This window comes from Pelmatolapia mariae, linkage group LG16_19 (genome assembly GCF_036321145.2).
Source record: "Pelmatolapia mariae isolate MD_Pm_ZW linkage group LG16_19, Pm_UMD_F_2, whole genome shotgun sequence".
In the NCBI taxonomy this organism is placed as follows: Eukaryota; Metazoa; Chordata; class Actinopteri; order Cichliformes; family Cichlidae; genus Pelmatolapia; species Pelmatolapia mariae.
The window spans coordinates 37,920,707-37,940,209 of record NC_086241.1 but is presented as its reverse complement, the minus strand read 5'-3'; the positions used below and the strand labels follow the sequence as shown (position 1 = coordinate 37,940,209).

At 42.9% G+C, this 19,503-nt stretch overlaps 1 protein-coding gene across 2 annotated transcripts in view; it reads left to right on the top strand.

The window, feature by feature from the left end:
• LOC134644162 (MAM domain-containing glycosylphosphatidylinositol anchor protein 2-like) overlaps nt 1-19,503 on the top strand; it is a 186,642-nt gene that overhangs the window by 48,630 nt on the left and 118,509 nt on the right. For both annotated transcript variants that reach the window (XM_063496913.1, XM_063496912.1), the window contains exons 2-3: nt 4,293-4,432; nt 16,845-17,013. In XM_063496913.1, coding sequence (XP_063352983.1) covers nt 4,293-4,432; nt 16,845-17,013 — 309 coding nt within the window. The remainder of the gene's footprint in view (nt 1-4,292; nt 4,433-16,844; nt 17,014-19,503) is intronic.

Here is a 19,503-nt window from a genome sequence, read left to right as displayed (position 1 = left end):
TTTGGATAAAGTGTACACTCATAAACCTGTCAAACCTGCATTTGAAACGTTGGCTACCATAGCAGTATAGTATTGCAACATGGCATTTGGGTCTTCTAACTAAAATAGGAAAATAGGAACATAAATATTGCCATCATTGCCAGACCTGGTGCACATCTGGTTGACATACACCCTGCCATGACACCGGTCAGTCAGCAGTGCCGGCTTGATGCCAGATCCAGGCCAGACCTGTCTGCTATGTGGGTAAACAAGCTAAAGCTCAGGATTCACCTTGTTGTAAAAACTCTGTTTCAGCCATTTTTTTTCTGCTCTTGGATCTGGCCCACACAATGGCTGTGTCCCAATTAAGAGACCGCACGCTTGAAGTACGCATTTTAAGTGCGATTACGTCACCGCCACGCGACGATGGCTGTCCCAATTCGAAGTGTACTTCAAATGCGTACTCCAAATGCGCCGTAGATTTCCCCAAATATCAAGCGTGTTCCGGTGCACGCTTCGTGGTCCCATATATCCCACAATTCATAGCACGGTGGTGGGTGTGGATAATTTTGCCGAAAAAAACGGTGGGAGTGGAGCGGCCGAAGAGTGAACTGTCAAAAGTAAGTACTGAATATGATGTCACTTATTTATGTGCGAATGTTTAATAATGAAGAACATTAAAACATTACTGTTGGCCACATGTCGGCAAAGTTATGTGACATTAGTGATGTTTGTACTAACTTGGTTTTAAAGCCTCTACTTCTAAATATATATATAGTTGACCTTAATCTTACAGAGAATGTGATGATTTTATGCATAATTAAAGTCAGTCATATATCCACAAACACAACAAGCTGAAAGTCAGTGATGCTGCTCGGTTTGCAGTCCTGAATATCACGGCACAAGCAGGATTCACTGCACTGTTAATGTTAGCTATGTTATATTGCTGCCTCTGTTCGGTGGTGTCGAGCCAAACGGACTTTAACGTTTGTTTGAACAAGCTGACGGTTCACTCGTTAAGCTGAAAGAAAGATGCTTTAATCACAGGAGTCACACATGTGTCCACTGTACCATCTGGGAACTCTTCTTGTTTAGCACTCGTAATAACACAAACACTAAATCCTCCTTCTCTTGTGCTGTTTTGTAGCAGTGTATACACCTGAGACTGTCACCTGTCTGTCTGTCCTGCACTCTCTCTCTGTTTCTTTCTCTCTGATTGTGGAATAAAAGTATGAACATGTATTTATAAGTTACACTTGTGTTTGAATCCTGCAGCTCATCACACATTTGATTTCCATGTGTGACAACTGCAAGTGTCCAGAGTGAGGACAGACTGAGGGACCCACTGCTGCACATCATCTGTGAGGCTTTGCAGCCCTGATGATCCACCAGGACAAACTCAGCAGTGTGTGAGGAAGAGGAGGAGGAAGAGCCAGCAGCAGCTGACAGATGGAGAGAATAGACAGACTGTTCCCTGTTTGTGAAGGACTGCTAGGAAAGTTTAACATAACTAATTGTCTGTCCTGAATCAGTCTTATTAGGTAATGTTCAAATAATGTTATCATTCCAGTGTTTTAAGTGTGGGAGAAAGTACTCAGGGCCTTCAAGTTACACACTATGAAAGGCAGCAACAAGTTTAATATTCAGAAACCTAAAGTATGTATCAGCAGCAGAATGGAGCTAAAAAATGTTTGTTTCAGTTCTATGAAGCTTTGAGTATTTTGGATTAGTAGCACTGCTGTGTTTGTTGCATCATATTGCTGTAATTGTTTATATGCTTTATATATTCTGAGGTAAGTTGATCTATAGTGTTACATCATATTCTATAAGGATGTTATGTGTTTGTATACATTCTGCCCAGTTTGACCCATTTAGCAGAAGTCAGCCTGTTTAAGGCTCTGATATCTATTCTGTATGACTTAAAGCAGTTATGACATGGTCTGATTTTCTCACCCAATAAAGGAATATTTCATATATCAGTCTACTCTTCATTGTATCAGAAACAGTTATCACAGCTCGTACATTTTCTTTTTACACATATATGTAAGCATTGAGTCAAATGTAATAATGCCAACATATTAAACGAACAATATTTGTCTCTTATGTATAATACATCTACATATACACTTTCAAAGATACTTGTCTTTGAGTGAAGATTTAAGGTGATAGGAAATATAAATAACTGCAACTTGAATCTTTGACCCAGAGTTCAAGCTCACTGCTGTCAAATATATATATATATATATATATATATATATACATATATACATATACATACATACATATATATATATTAGGGGTGCAACGATACACAAAATTCACGGTTCGGTTCGGTTCGATACTTTGGTGTCACGGTTCGATATTTTTTCGATACAAAAAAATGTTCATGCTTTTTTAATTTGTCATTTATTAAAATTATAAATATATATTTTAACTCAAAAGTACAGTTTTTAAATTTAATGTTGTTGAAACGACAAAGTAATTAAAAAAATAAATATCTGATGGAGAAATCCCTCATCTTTGGAAAAGAGAGTTTATTACAGAGGAATGGCTCTTTCCAAAATAAAAGCTATACTATACGCTTCTTCTGGGGTATATTCTCAGCAGCATATTAAACATATCAGGTCCCCATAAGGAGAATCATGTGCTAACGGCTGTCTAAATGACTCGGGTAAAGTTTGTAGCATGCGTGCTTGTTGTTTTTGTCTGCTTCCACTTGTCTTTGCACTAGGATGATGTCGGAGTAAATGTGCAGTCATACTCGTTGTGTTCCCACTAGTGCTGTCAGCGTTAATCTGAAATGACGTTAACGCCACAACACGGCAAATCTCCGTTAACGAGTCCGTGCGTGGGGCTGGACGGTGGCAACACGTTAACGAGCAAACTGCGCTAACGCACTAGTTCCCACCAATGTAATTGAGCATTGCGTGGCACATCCGACATACTGTTTTACTTTTGTCCATGACGCGCTTACCATCAGGGTCATACTTCACATGAAGACCAAAATAGTTCCAAAGGCCAGATCTGAGTGAGGGTGGGGGAGGTTCAATTTGCCATGTTGCAACTAGCTTAACTTCTGTCTCGCTAGCTTGCGCTGCGCTCAGTGGATCTGCGCTCGACAGTGCAGCCTAGGCGGAGTAGTCGAACGCAGATCCACTGAGCTCTCAACACAGACAGCATCGTCAGAAGAAAAGTTGATAAAATAAATTAAAAATTTTGTATTGTTCGATACATATGCGTACCGAACCGAAAGCACTGTATTGAACGGTTCAATATCGATACGAGTATCGTTGCACCCCTAATATATATATATATACATATATATATCATAATAATCTGACAATACATATAATATTGGCCATATTATATTTACATTACCACAGTGAGATGATTTTAGTCTCATGAACAACATGAGCTAATTGTTATTTACTATCTAATCTTGAAATGACTGTTCAGTACGGGAATGAAGCCCAACAATCATGTTTTACAGTCCCGTGGTCTCAGCCTCAGATACTCAACTAATCAAAGTGATGTCATGACAAAAATGAATGACCAACAAAACATTTTTTCTCCTTCATTTCTGTCTAACAAAGCTGTATGAAACGTTTCTCGCGGTTAGTATCATGGTTGCTAGGCAACCTGAGCAGCGGGACGAAGGCTAGACCGTCCCATTTCACAAGCCTCGCACTTCCGCACTTCTCGTACTTATAGTACGCACCGTACGTAGTACACGTAGTGCGCGTACTTCAAGCGTGCGGTCTCTTAAATGGGACACAGCCTTAGTTGCTCTGTCTCCACCGTGTCTAGTCCGCGTCTCAGTGTTATACTTCCTGTTTTACTTTGAAGGTCTGTGTCTCATGTGAGTGTATCCTGCTTTGCTTCCTTGTCTCGTCAGTTCTGATTTCCTCCAGCTGTGCTCTCCTTCTGTGTCTCATTCCCTCATTCCCGACACTTTTGCCCAAAGAGGTGGATGTTTTCTCTTTTTGTCTCTACGGATGGTTGTGCGTGGGAATCCAGTAGATTTAGTTTCTGAAATACTCGGACCAGCTTGACTGGCTCCACCAACCACATACCTCATACACAGTCCATTAACAAGTGTGTGTAGCTGGCTTGTGCAGCAGCATATTCGGTTGCTGTAGTGCCATCATGTGGACAGAGTGATAATGACAAGAGGAGGCAGGATGTCACATGAGCTCAGATGGATGGATCCAAACATCTCACACACACACACACACACACACACACACATGCAGATGTGTTTTCAGAGACGACTCTTGTATATTAACCTTTTGTATCTGTGTTGTTGTTCACAGCGCCCCCTACAGTGCGAATCGTGCACTCTGGTCAGGCCTGTAATGTGGAGGAGGAGCGCTACAGTGAGAGGGTGTACACTATCAAAGAGGGAGAGACTCTAGAGCTGCAGTGTTTGGTGACTGGACACCCCCGACCACAGGTAACAACATGCTGGGTATACTGGGAACACTTTGACTTTGTGTGTTAATGCCAGTCAGTGGAAGTAAACAGGACAGGTCATGAAATGGCAAAGACTGAGTGAACCGAGTGTTTACATTCACACTTTTCCACACTCTGCACCCGTGTTGGTTTGTCGGTGCAGTCAGTAACTAAACCCCAAACCTCCCGTTATCCTCAGCGGCCTGTTGAAGTGCCAGAGCCCCCGCTGAGTGGAGCTACTGTGGAGCCTTTGAGTTTCAGAAAAGACAGCAATCACACAGCGACGAAGAAGAAGAGCAAGAAACCCCGTGAGGAAGAGAAGAGCCACTGCTGTCTGTGAATGAAGACAGACATTTACCAAGAGTGAAGACGAGGAGAACGACACAAGGGGAAGAAAGGAAAAGGATTCCTAAGAGACTTTTAGTAAGCGCAGCTTTTATTCCACGCAACTTTATGTTCTTGATTGTAAAGACCTTTCAATCCATGACTCGGTGATGTTACGTCTCACAGACTCACACTATACACTGAGGCTTAGCAGTGAACAGTTATGACTCTTTCAAGGATTTACTTGACTGTCATCAGAGGAACAGCAGTGACTGTCTCAGAGCTATGACATGCTTCATGCTGTCTGTAGCTTTGTACAACCAGCTTCAGAAGGTCGTCACCTGGAGGAGTCCCAACACTCACCTGCTGAGCACTTGTTAGTGCCCATTGCTTTACTCTGCTGTAATAACCCTGAACCAGTGCAAAAGCACTACAATAATCAATAGCTGCCGCTTTAGTAATTGAGTATATTTCATTAATCCATTGATGAATCGGATAAGAAGAGCTTCTGTCTCATTAAAGACCAACAGTAAATATTCAAAAGAGCAAAAACAGAGGATTGTAAAATGAGCGGCTCAGTGGTTTCCCTTTTGGAAATGTTTTAGTACTTTCAGTGCGTACACTAACTGCCCTTTCATGGTATTTATGTGAGATTTTATCAGAGTTTGTGAAGAAAATATTTTCTTAAATGCAAAAATACAGTAATGTCAAATCAAATAACACATAAAACCTAAACACAGACCGCAGGCCTTCGCTTTGTCTTCCTGACTCTGTTATATCTCCTCGTACAGACAGATTTGGTGTGTTCATGTGTATTATCTTTGTGATTCATGTGAATCAGTGTGTGTCTGCATTTTTAAGTGATCTAGTGAATGAGTGAGTGTGTGTGGTTGCAAGCCTTGAAAGGAGCATGTCCATTCCACTAAAACGGGCAGGCATAAGGTGTGAACACCATCCTTATTTTGTCATATAATTTTACAGATGTTTGTAATATTCTGTTCTGAGAATGATGATACTGTTACTTTCCTCCATGTCTCAGCCAACAGCTGCCTAACTGAATCATCATGTGACACGAAGTTAACGTGGTGAGCTCTGTAGAGTTTCATCAAACGAAGCATCAAAGCAAAAGCTTTGCTTTTTGTAACCAACTTACCTGATGAGTCATTGTAGCCCTGTTACATTTATGTATAGGAAAATAGGAGTGCTGTTGCTTTTTCTTTCTGAGTCGGGATCTTCTTCTGGAACAGCCCTAAAGTCGGATTTCCCACAGTCCTATTCTCTTTGCCTGACGTCTTCCAGAAAAACACAAAGCAAATCTACCGTGTCTGCACTGGGAAAGGTCTTTTTTACACTAATCTGACGTTGTGAAGTAAATGTTGATTGCATGATGTCGGGCGATAGAATAATCATATGTGCTTTGCTCTGATTTCCCATCAGCCTCATTTTCACCGTCCTGTTCTGTTTGCCTATGTCTACGTCTTCCAGAAAATCTTAATTTAGGACAGAAGACAGAATCCGATGTGCTGTTCAAACTTAAGCCCACCTTCATAATAACAATAGTTTTGTGTTGTGACTTGTTGAATAAGCTCTGCTGACCCGTTCAGAGACACACTGACTGAACCTGCTGCAGCAGCGTGTTTAAGCAGACATCAACAGCATTACATTATAGTGATGGATCAATACCTCTGCCTGTATCTCTTGATTTTGCTGTAAACTTCAGAGTTCTGAGGTATAAGGAGAACAGCTTTGCATGTGTATAACATCAACAGTCTGGACGACAGTAACAATATCAAAGAGTAGAAGAAAGAGGTGATGCCATTACTGTTGGCTGGGAACTGTGATCCAGGATGTCTCTGTATCCTTCGTCAGATACTTTATGTCTCACAGAGACACAGTAGGAAGGAACTGTCCCCTGTTTGGACCAACAGTTCACATTTCCACTGTGTTTTGGTCAAAGCAGTTCTCTCACTAGATTTTTCTCAGTAGTTTTTTTCTTGTTTTTGCAGTACTTCCACCATGAAGTGCTGCGTGCTGAACTGTCATTGGCTCAAACTGGTGATTTCTCAGGGTGGTCAGAGCAAATGTTCACATATTTCATTGGTATAAATCTGTTCTTTCATGTTCTAATCTAATGAAGAACTGTGGTTCTTGTCATAACTTTACATTACAGTTTATTCTTGTAAGCTGGTTCGTTCACCTTATTGGCCCTTTCCTTCCTTTTTTTGCTAAGTGATGTTGATGGTTTGATTCTGTGCTGTTGGGCCGCTGAATAAAAAGCGATGAGGTCGTTGTGACAGTGGCAGTAATCCCACTTACCCTCGCTAAGTGTGAAAAGTCAAAGTTGTCTCCTGCAACTTTAAGTGCAGTTTGCTGTTGGTGCGTTATGAACCTGGTGCCTGAACCTCATGTCACAACCAGAGGCCATTATGTCTGCATCATTTAGCAGCTACTTCAGGCTTCCCAAGGTGAAACCTTTTGCACGTCTTAAAGGCTGGTGTAGTTCAGTCTGTTTCAGCCCGGTGTATTTCCCATCAGTGATCGTACTGACTGTGCACACTCCCTCCTCCATAAATCATTTTAAATGTTTTTCAGTAATAGCAGAAATGAATGTTGGTAACTGGATTAGTGATCTCCATGTAGTGATACTTGCTGTCTGACTCGATCACAGGCAGATTTAAGCATAAGGGCTCCAGTGTTGCTTTTGGCTTTTAGAGGAAAAGAAATCAGCTGCGTCCCTAAAACCTCAGATGATGCAGTAACACTGATGGAGGGGAACACCACCCTGCTACTGTTCTTATACATGCAGTTAGAGCGAGGTTGGAGCAAATGCCAGAGCAAACACGGCTGCATTACTGCTGAAGTTGAAGTCTGTCACTTCCTGTTAGCACCAAATGCAGCACTGCACCAGCTTCTTATTTTGGTGTACTGAAACAGCTTTTTGCAGTTTTAAGCTTGTTGGTGTGAAGTGCAGCGAAATAAACGCCAGCCTTAAAGTCCAAACAGGCTGTTCTTTACATTTCTGCTCAGTTTGAGCTCTCAGACTCTCTCACTCTGAGCCCCATTCAGCCATTCAGGCCTTTTTACTATGCTGAAGTGCTGTGCCTAACATTCACTCACTCCAATACTCCTGCCCAACATCGGGGAGTAGAGTAAGAGATCAAACTTACAGCTAGTAGACGGTCCGCTTTGCCTCCTGAGCCGCAGCCACTCTGTTTATGGTGCAGCTCATTAACAACTCAGCTACTGCCTCTTCATTAACTGTCAGTTAAGTTCCCCGACTGTTCCTCCCTCCAACCTTTCTTTGTCTCCTCTCTTGTAACCTGTCCTCATTTTTGTCTCCTTTTGCCTTTCCTTCATTCCTTGTGCTCGTTTCCTCTCAGATGTCTTCTTCCTTCGTTTTGTTAATCCTCTCCTCTACATTCCTCTGTTGCCATATCATCTTTGTCTTCTCTCAGTTCCTCCTCCTTTTAGTCTTTTTCCTTTCTCCTTCCCTTTCTTCCTCTACTTATTTCCTTGCCATCTTTCAACCATCTTTCATCTCCTCTCCTCTATTTTCCCTTCCTTTCTATCTCTTTCACCGTTTTTGGCCAGTTTACACCTTTCTCCTCCACCTTCACTCTTTTCTTGTCTCAGATTTAGAATAAGTTATCCTGTTTCTGTGTACAACATACGACCATGTCAGCAGAAAATGCAAAAACAGGTGAAATTTGAAATCATCAGGTGTTTCATGATGAAACAACGCTGCATAGATAAGATGCAAACACTGCATCTCCACCTCATGTCCAGTGTTGGTGTGGACATTATCAGCAGCAATCAGCTGTTTGAGTAACAGTGACTCCCCCTCTCTCTGTGTCCCCCTCTTACCCCCGTTCTTCACTTCCTGCTCTCTCCTCTTTAGTCCGTCTCTCTCTGCTGTCAGACTGTTGCAGCTATAAATAGAGCAGCTGCTGGCACACACTGAGTCCACACACACACACACACTGAGTCCACACACACACACACACACACACACACACACACACACACACACACACACATGTCTGGTTTGCTATCCTCGTGGGGACATCCCATTGACATAATGCTTTCCCTAGCCCCTTACCCTAACCCTAACCATTAAAAATGAATGCCTAACCCTAACCCTTACCATAAACCTAACCATAACCTAATTGTAACCCTGACAGTAAAACCGCATTTTGAGTGTGAAAATTGCTTTCAACCCCGAGGGGACCTGGATTTTGGTCCCCACGGTGCAGAAAGTCCCCACCAGGATAGTAAAAGTCAGATTTTGGTCCCCACCAGGATAGTACGAACCCGTACACACACACACACACACACACACACACACACACACACACACACTGAGTCCACACACACTGAGTCCACACACTTTTCCTCTCTCTGCGTCACCACAGAGCTTCCTCTGCATTTTTCTTTCATCACTCTCGTTTTTCCTCAACACCTTGCGTCTCTCTTCTGGCTCCACTTTGCTGTGTTACGACAGGAACTGAAGACACTCTGATTTTAAAAATATTTTAATGAGCTTAACCATGGAGTTGGTGGTCAGTAGGTCCAGGTGTTCAAACACTAAATATGCCAAAGTAGAGGTAGCACCAAGTAAACTGTGTGATGCAGTAGTATACAGTGTGTCAGAGAAATGGCTCTAATGTAGATAAATCCACAGATTATTTTGTCATCTCAGTTCCCCAGAAACTTTGAAAATGCAAATATCCCAAACTTCAACTTTCTCTGTTGCCTTAAGTAATCTGAAGATGGATAATATCCACTGATGTTCCCACTGTCACAGCACTAATCACATGCATACAAGCTAACACTGTTCCCAGCTGTTTGAAGTTGGACTACATGCTTTTTTTGTTGTTGCTGAAGGTCAAATGTTAAACTTTGGGTTAAACATGTCACCTACATCTGTAACTTTACCTAGTCATCCAATCACCGTGGATGAGGGGCGGAACAAACACTATATTGACCAACTGTCTGTCACGGTTAATGCAGAGTTTGACTCTGGGGGAGTTTCATTGAAATGCTCTTCTGTATCTTCAGGCAAAAACAGGCTGGGTTAACAACTCCAGTGTGTTTAGCTGGGAGCGCAGCAGACTGACCTGGGCAGGAACCCACTGACGTCCACTAGCCATTCACTCAGTTTGGCTATTCTTCACAAAGCAGGTCTTTCGACAGCATCTTATACACAGTTGGATGGAGAGACTAATTTTTCAAGGCAGGAAATAATACAGGTTGGTAGCCTGAAGATATTCAAACTCAGGAGGAAACAGTAGTTGCAGAGGACATGTTATAGTTATGTTAAGAAGGAGGCAACATAGCGATGGGCAGCTTCCAGATGTTCAGACTGGCCATTAGTCTGGAGGTGGATAATGGAGAATAAGCTTTAGTGCCACCAGTGCAGTACAAAACCCTTGAACTAAGAGCCCCGAGCAGCAACTATGTCACGGTGCACTCGCTGAACTAGGATTTCAATTTAGGGAGTGAGCTGCTAAAGAAAACCTGCACTCAAAAAGTGAAACTGGGCAGTTATTACATTCACAACAGTCGAACTTGTAATTTGGACAAAGTAATTTTGTGTTTCTATAATGAACGTACAGAAATCGAGTACGATCGGCGTGAAATTCAACAACTTTACGCTTGTTAAATTTATCCTTGTTGACATGACCTGATACGATCTAGACAGAGTTGCCTGGAGTCGCGACATCACAAGATCGTGTGAGATTTGAAACCACAGGAGTTATAATAGCAGAAAGCACACACACCACGTGTAAGCTATCGCTGTTGTCAAGGACAAAACAGAAAAAGCTAAGTAATCGTAGCTTTCCTACGTTTGTGCAGCTTGGTGGGGTGGTTGTTAGTATCGTTGCCTCCAGGACGAAGGTCGTGAGTTCAAATCCACCGACTGCTTTGTATGAAATTTGTGTTTTGGACCACCAGAAGGTTTGTTTAAGAATATTAATGAATATTAATCGTCTTATCCTAAACTTTGTGACTCAAACACAAAAAACTTGCAGCACTGACACAACTGCTGTGCCTGCTTGACAGCGATAGCAGATGGTCCTGTTTGAAGCAGCAACACAATGCATATAGGGAGGAAGGCTCACTGTGGAGAGATCACAACACTTCTAGTCAAGACATGTTGTGATTAGAGATCAATCAAAAGACCTTTGGGAACTTTGTTAGAGCACTCGCTTCTTTGCTTTTACTCTTTGTGTAGTGACAGTCTTTAAATTGTTCGTTTCCATTTAGGTTCATGATGCTGAACCAGGATGCTGAAAATTAAGTTCAAGGCTACCAAAGAGAGCTCATACGTGATGCCACGATGTTTACAAAGGGACATGTGCAGATTTGGGAGTGGCTCTACAATCAGAATACTTTATTAATAAAGAAATTATAAATATATTCTGATATATTTCTGTCATTCACCAACTAAATTAGAAACCAAAAACTTTCACCCTGGAGACGAGTTCGACCTTGTTTTTGAACTTGTTGTGTTCAAAGTTTTGTTTTTACAGGGATTCACTCAGATTTAGCCTTTCATGGGTCCAGGTTTGACCCCATGAACATGAATCACCTGTTAGGAAACTGAGCGTTGTAAATGAGACTACGTATGCATTGCATCGGTGTTGGTTTGAAAATGATGAACAGAAGGAATTTTGAACATGTTGCTAAAACCAGACGAGTAGAGATGCATAAAATGTGTCAATGCTGATGAAATTGTGTCTCTTAGTGTTCCCCCACAGAGGATAGGTAGGTCTATGACTGCACCCATGTTCCAGACGCAGATGAGAAAACGGATCGATAAAGCTATAACATCTGTCTGTGTCTGTGAGGATAGTAACAGGTATGAGTGTTGTCAGTTATGTGACTACAGTAATGGTAACTAGACTGTGCCGTCACTCTGACCCAGCATCTATGGACAGAGTATTTTTAGACCATTTATTCACTGTTTTGAGACTGTTAACTGTCTGTCTGCACTAACAAGCAATAAAAAGTCAGTTTCAGTCCAGCTGGCAGTGGAGCAATCAGCATGTGGGACAGAGAGGGGGAGGGAGGCTTGATGAAAGAGAGAATCAGAGTGGGAAATCTGCTTATCAAGTCAATGTACAGATGTTTAATTCAGCTTAGAACCAGAGGAGACAGAGGAGGGTTAAATAAGGAATCTATATGTAATCAATCTAACACACACTAATGAAATTCCCTGAAAATATAAATAATAATCATCAGTAGCTGGAGCTCAGGAGGTTGAACAGGTCATCTACCAATCAGAAGGTTGGTGGTTCAATCTCTGGCTGCAAAATGTCCCTGTGCAAGGTGCTAACCTGTGCAAGGTGTTTGTGTTGTTAATATATATTTTTTTAAAAGCAAATTTAACACATGGGACGTCTGGGAACACAAGGCCCAGATGTTCCCTGCTGGTGCTGATGAGCCAGCACGGGTTAGGGTTTGTCTCACCTGCTCCCACAAACAGGTAGCCCTCAGTAGTCAGTAAGTCATACACAATATCAGGGTGACTGAAAAAAAAGACATTAATGAGAACATGCCCCTAAAGTTGGTAAACATTTCCGACAGTGGGCTGTGGGTCTGTCACAGTGTTGTCTTTACCATTTAAATATCTAACATGCAGGTCTGCAGCAACAATGACCTCACTGAGTTCTCAGAGGTCAGAGGATTATGGTCTTCATAAACCACCTTGAATACCAGCATAGGCTTCAGAGTGGTGCAGAGCCCAAATGAGAGGCAAGGCTTCCCTGTTGATCATAGTTAAACTTATGTGAAGTAAACTGGTTCATTAGTGCCATCCTCCTGTAGCAGAACTGCATGAACATCCACCTGGAGCGTGAAGCGCTGATCCAGACAGAAGCCAGAACAGGAAGTGGACACAACAGATTGTTTACAGTATGAAACACTCAGAGGACCACACAAACTATGCAGTGCTTTAGAGCAGGTCAGTCAGTTATGAAACCACAAAGGAGACGTTTTTACAAACATTGCAGTAAAAGAACCACATCAACTCCTTATTGGTGGGAAGAATACTGATACTCAGGGGGACCAGTCCTGTCCCACCACTGTGATAAATCACTGTTGCCTTTACAAAGTCACATTTAACCACACTGACAGTAAAACGTGTTCCAGCCAAACAATCAAACAGGCCCATAATGTGCTGAATATGTACATCCTGTTACTTGATATAAACTACCAAATCATCCAAACATACTGAGCACCTTTCCAACCATGACTATGTTCACCAGAAGCTGGAATGTTACAAATCTCATTCCTGTATATTCATATAGTCCAGATGGAGCAATAAGTGCAGAGATCTCATGTGTACACAGTAAGAGTGGGACCTGCCTTTACCCCGTCAACAACAACTTAAATTTGCACACAAACTTAGACTCATTTGATAAATCCCATCCTCAGAGCAAAGGAAAGGACGTTGTTTACTTTGAATGAACCAGTTTAAAAATATTAGTTTGATCAGATTTTCAGCTCATACAACAGGTCATCTGAATCCCTGGCATCTTGTATGCCATGTTTTGCCATAGCATGCCCCAAACTGGCCGCTGCCAAAGAGCAGCGCTAATATATACAGGAGTGCATCGTGACAGTAGTACAGCTTCAACAAACATGACACAACCTGCTTTCTGTGGTCAAGAGTTGCAGTGATATAGTTTGCAGTTCCCCAACTGACTGCAAGAGCCATGGCAACCCATCCTCCCAGTCCTGACTCAGTTCAGTTCAGTAGACATGTAACAAAGGCTTGGTCCAGTACACCCTGTCCATGATACGTGCAAATCATGTTTAAAACTCAACTGCTTCAGAACTTGCAAAAATATACAAGATGGGGATTTAGAGCCCCAATCGCTCCACATTACCAAAACAATGCCAAAAATTAAGATTGAGGTAGGATTGAGGAAGAGGCCCACACAGTCTGTGATCAGTGATCAAATGTCTTACTAACTGCTGATGAAGGAGCCAGGTTTCATGCCCTCATTTGTCTTGTGTGTGATATAACATGTAATACAATCAGTAACATCATGCTGGGCTTAAAGAAATATCACAAAATGAGAACACACGTTTTCCACATTACAAGATGTGCCTTCATCATGAACAACTTTCAGAACAACATAGCGAAACTTAGCAGGCACCTTCAGCCACCCTGAAGCTGTTTCAGGCACAAAGCTGTTGCCATAAGGAACCCCTTTCCTTACCAGCAGCTTCCTCTAAGGAAAGTATCCGTCATCAGCACAGCTGGAGTGTCCGTCAGTACAACTGCAAGCATGTGTCACTGCACATGCTGGAACCACCTCGCAGCAGTCATCTGCACTAATGTTAAACTGCACTCAGGGACATGGCACTAAGGTAACTGGCTCTTGTGGCCAAACTTTCCTGCTGTCCAGATCATTACCAAGAACAACAGCGACCCCCTTCAACAGGCAGCTCCGGTCACACTCGCATGCACACGTCGTAATAAGGCTCCTCACAGTGGGAAGCCCCACAGAGTAAATGAACACTGGAGCAGTAGCACCGTTTCCCCGAGAGCCTGATTAATACTCAGACTTCAGGACAGGTCGGTCATTCTTCCAGTGACCTATCCCATGGCAAATTTAGCCAGCGGACCTTTTACCTCAGAAGAAGCTGGTGTCTTGTCAGACTGCCCAACACCTTTCCCCTGTCAGGACAGGAGCCCACATCACTAGCATGATTCTCGTGCATCAATACATAATCATCAGTTAAAGCAGCTACCTCAACTTAGCTTTTGTTAAGTTTCCAACAAATAAACCTCTGATGGAGAATAAATCCTCCTGCAAATCTTAGCCACAGAGCCCAGGGCAAATGGATTTGTTGCAACCCGGCTCGTAAGGCAAAGGGCGGTAACGTATCATCAGTTATGGCCATAACATTAACGACTGGGTTTCAGCTGCAAGTCTACGATGGACCAGGGCGTCAGGAGGCAGGAGCTTAATTTCTGATGAAGACGGGCCTCTCCTTTTCACACAAGAGTTTTTCTCAAACATTTTTTACTTTGTGCTAGCATGACACCATACAGCTGTGTCTGACACAGGACCCACTCTTGCACTCGTCTCTGTGATATACTCCAGAACTGTCACCAACACAGTGACACTCATCCTCCCTCCTACTCTCTGTCTGAGCTTTCAGCCTCAGTCATGCCACCCCATCTACACTAGACAACTCCATAACAATCATTGTGAGTTCATCTGATCGATGCTAAACACACTTTTGAAAAACAAGGGGCTATGTGATGCAACTCAGGTGCATCTTGTGGATCCTTCACATCGGGATGGGCTGCTTCCTGACATCATCCTGATGCAACTGAAAATGAACAGTGAAAGTGAAGAGAAAGTCAGTTATGGAGGAAATGCAACAAGAACATGTGTGCAGGTTCAGTTTGGTATGCTCACAAAGGAGGGAGCAATAACATCGAGTGGCAGCTGTGTGACTCACTCAGGATGGAAGGAAGACTTCTGTAAGGACAACATCAGACAAACATTGTGAGATAAACAATTCACCATCTCTGTTTTGTTGTTTTTATTCATAACCTGCAACAGATATGAAGCAAACACATCAGATGAGTTTGTGGGAGGTAGAATAGTGCTGAGGTGAGTCCAGGTGCCTGAAAATAATCCTGGTAGTAACAAAGTGGTTAATATGTAAAACCAGCTTCTGGAGAGATAAAACATGATGGCTGTCTGCTGATTCTGCTCTTAGTTCAATTCAGTTTGATTTATTTAGTGGCCTCAATAGAGACATTGTTACCCAAACGTCCTTGTATTGATTATAGCTAATGATTAAATGCAGAATGGTGCATAAACACACTGTGAGTGAAGAACAAATACTTGCATCATGGAGAGCCCACAGCTTGCTAAGGACGTTAATTTAGTGATTTTCTTAAACATGTCGGTTAGTTCAGCTTACTGCAAAATACCTCGCAGTACCAATCTGAAGCCAGAGTTATGGAAAGCAATTTTCCAGTATCACGTGGTGGGAATGATGAACGTCTGCAGCAGGGGGCAACAGAGATGTTCTAGCTTTCTTTTGGAGAGCTCACCAGTCGTCACTGGGAGACGGACGGATGGAGAGAAAAGCATGAGGAGAAGAATGCACAGAGCACGTAGTATGGACTGAAAGAAGTCTTGCAGAGGCTAAACGACACACACACACACACACACACACACACACACACACACACACACACACACACATGTCTGGTTTGCTATCCTCGTGGGGACATCCCATTGACATAATGCTTTCCCTAGCCCCTTACCCTAACCCTAACCATTAAAAATGAATGCCTAACCCTAACCCTTACCCTAAACCTAACCATAACCTAATTGTAACCCTGACAGTAAAACCGCATTTTGAGTGTGAAAATTGCTTTCAACCCCGAGGGGACCTGGATTTTGGTCCCCACGGTGCAGAAAGTCCCCACCAGGATAGTAAAAGTCAGATTTTGGTCCCCACCAGGATAGTACGAACCCGTACACACATACACACACACACACACACACACACACACACACACACACACACACACAGACAACCTTTAATAATCGATTACATTGAACTGACCTCAGATCAGAGGATGTAAGGACATCAGTTTAACTCTTGCTCAGCTCGTCTTTGTTGGCTGATGCCAGGAAAAACAGCAACATTTATCTAATTGGTTTGGAAGAGCCAAGATGGGGCAAACCATGGGAACAAATTCTGCATAGAAGTTTTCCAACTGCTGCTGTTTGCATTACACTGAAGTCTTGAAACAACATTATAAAGTATACTGGGATACTTTAGGACATTTGGCCTGGTCAGTGGATTGGTTTATTTATTTGTAACTGTTTGTCTCAGAGTTTTCTTAAAGTCTTCTGGTTTATTGGTCAACATCCTTTGCTCGACCCGTGATCTTCTGTTTCATAGTTGATGGTAGTTTTTTAGTTTTACCTCTTTGTCCTCTAAATGAATAAATATGTCCCTGATGGAGAATAATATGAATGTGTAAAACGTGTTTTGTCATTTAAAATGTAAATAATGTCAGGTATGTGTACTCTGTGCAGATCCGCTGGACTAAAACTGCTGGTGGAGCGTCAGACCGCGAATCCTCGCTGCACAACGAAACTCTGAGGATCGAAAACATCAACCGCCACCAGGGGGGGCGTTACTACTGCAAGGCTGAGAACGGATTGGGATCCCCCGCCATCCGCTCCATACGAGTAGACGTCTACTGTAAGAACACACCCTGATTCATATCAGCCATGACATTCTGGAACAGACATACATTTAGATAATGGTGCTGAAGTTCTCTCTGTGATGGATGTTTTAGAGTTTATAGAGTCAGTTATGAATCATGACACAGAGGGCATTAACCACACAGACTGATCATGGTAAACTGCAGTGTTGGCATCAAGAATAGCCCTGTTGAGTCCGCATCGTCCATGTGGTTAAGCCCGGCTTGTCGAGGTGTGGAAGGAGCGCACTCGATCTCCTTTTGAGATGAGACAGTGAATTTATTTACAGTGGGGGAAACAACAACAGCTCTGTTCACGATTTCCACGCAGTGGCTCCCAGTGGTGATTTCTCCCGACTTCCAACAGTGCACATGAAGGTGACGTGGAAATCCTCGGCCCGTGGTACAGCTCCCGTGATCTGCTATCTATTCCTGATTCCTAGTGCACAAAGATCATACGATCGCTGGGCAATCCAAAAGAGAGCACAATAACACACGTTTCACGACTGTAACACTCAACCATCCAGCGCTGACAGATGCCCGATCACACCGTTAAGTAGGCTGACACAATATGGAGGGTAATTAGCAGCAGCCGGTGAGTCCTGATTAACTGCAGGTGTGGATGGGCTCAGCGCGGGGATGCTTCTGGGTAGAATGTCACCCACCAGGCTTCCGGAAGCGCGTGCTGTCAAACCGTGACACGGCTAGTGCAGACTTTGCCTGTTGGATACACTCAGGGTGCTCTGTGTTGGCCACTTTATGCGACTCCTTTGGTTTTCACCTTCTGTCTTTTTTTGTCTGACCCACACTAATTACAGCTCCAGCTGTAATAAGTGTTGGGATGGTGCCGTGTAAATCATGAGTAAAAACTGAATGTAATCATTTACAAATCTCATAAAGCCACATTTTATTCAAACAAGACACGGAGACACAACACACCTGAGAAAGTTGGAATAGGACCTTTTAACCACTGTATAGAATTCCCTGTTCTCGTAACAACGGTCCGTAAACATCTGGAAACTGAGGGAACTAAAGTGCTTTTTAGGAGAGACGTGCCTCAGTCCTTCCTGATATAGGATCACAGTTGCTCAACAGTCCTGGGTATTCTTTGTGATCTAGATGATGACATGTACAGCTGATCTAGATCCGATCTAGATCGGGTCCAGCTCTATAAGCCCTAACACACCTCCAAAGATAGAGGATTTTATTCCTGAGAAGAAGCTGGACGGTCCTTGTCCTCATTGGTCCAGGTGACGTAGCATCCGTGTTTTCCAAAAAGAATTTCAAAGATCAGTCTGACCGACCTTTAAACAGTTTCCACATCTGCCTCAGTCTAATGTAAATGGCCAGAAAGACAACTGTGTTTCACGTTCACGTGACTTCTCTGCATTTGTGGATGTCACAGCAAACTGTGTTCACAGACGAGTGAAGTTGTTTCTACAACGCTGCCGCGGCTGTTTTCACTGCAGTGTTGCCTGAGAGGCTGAAGTTTAATGCAGGCATCCAGTGTTGATTTAAATCAGTGTCCCTCGTGATTCCTCCCGATTCATAGTTGGGTTGTTTTGTCTTGTTTTAAATCTGAAATTGTTAGCCAGTGTTTTGCAGATGAGTGAATCTCTCATCATTCATGGCGAGGAACCCCGACTCTCTGAGATGTTCTTTTTACTGACCTGCTGCCAATCAACCTAATCAGGAAAAATGGAGCTGTTGCCACGATTGGACGAGAAGTGCAGTGCTGTCTCAGTGGATTAGATGTATTGACCACAAAGTATGACACAAGTATGACTCTGTGCTGTGGGAACGTGCCCCGGGAGTCAGTAATCAGGGTCAAATACTTTAACCACTTAAATCCAACATTTTCGACGGTGCTTACTGACATCGTGTTGAGCTGTTGTCTGCTTTTGTGCAAGCATGCTTTCATCGCAATTTATTTGTTTCATCGTTTTGTAAATTCAGCTGACGAAATGGGAGCGAACGATGTGTTTTTGTGAGAAGGCTGCTGTGAGTCTGTTATGTGATGATGACCCAAGTGACTGACAGGTCAGTGATAATAGTGCTTAACGACAACAAGCAGTTTCAGTGACAACAGGTACGAGCAGCGTCAGTAAAGGAAAACTGTGTGAGGATTAAACGTCTGCATTAGTCTGTATCTTCCTGCTGATGATGTTAAAGTTCGTCCTGACCTACATGTGTCTGCATCACCTGTGTTGATGCTTTCTGTTGCTAATCGTGCCGTATGAAGCAATGCATCGAACCATCCTCTGTGCTGAGGCGTTTCTCCCCTTAGCGACAGCGAGCAGGCTCACAGTGTCTCACAGAACAGAAGGTTTTATCTTCATCTTGGTGTCATTGCTGTTGCATGTGTTTAAGCCCAGTGATGATTTCCTTCTTGTAATGTTTCCTCCAAAATAACAAAAAGAAGGAAACAAGCATAAATGTTGTATAAATGCCATAATATCCTGGAGGATGTAGCTTCCTGGGATTACAGG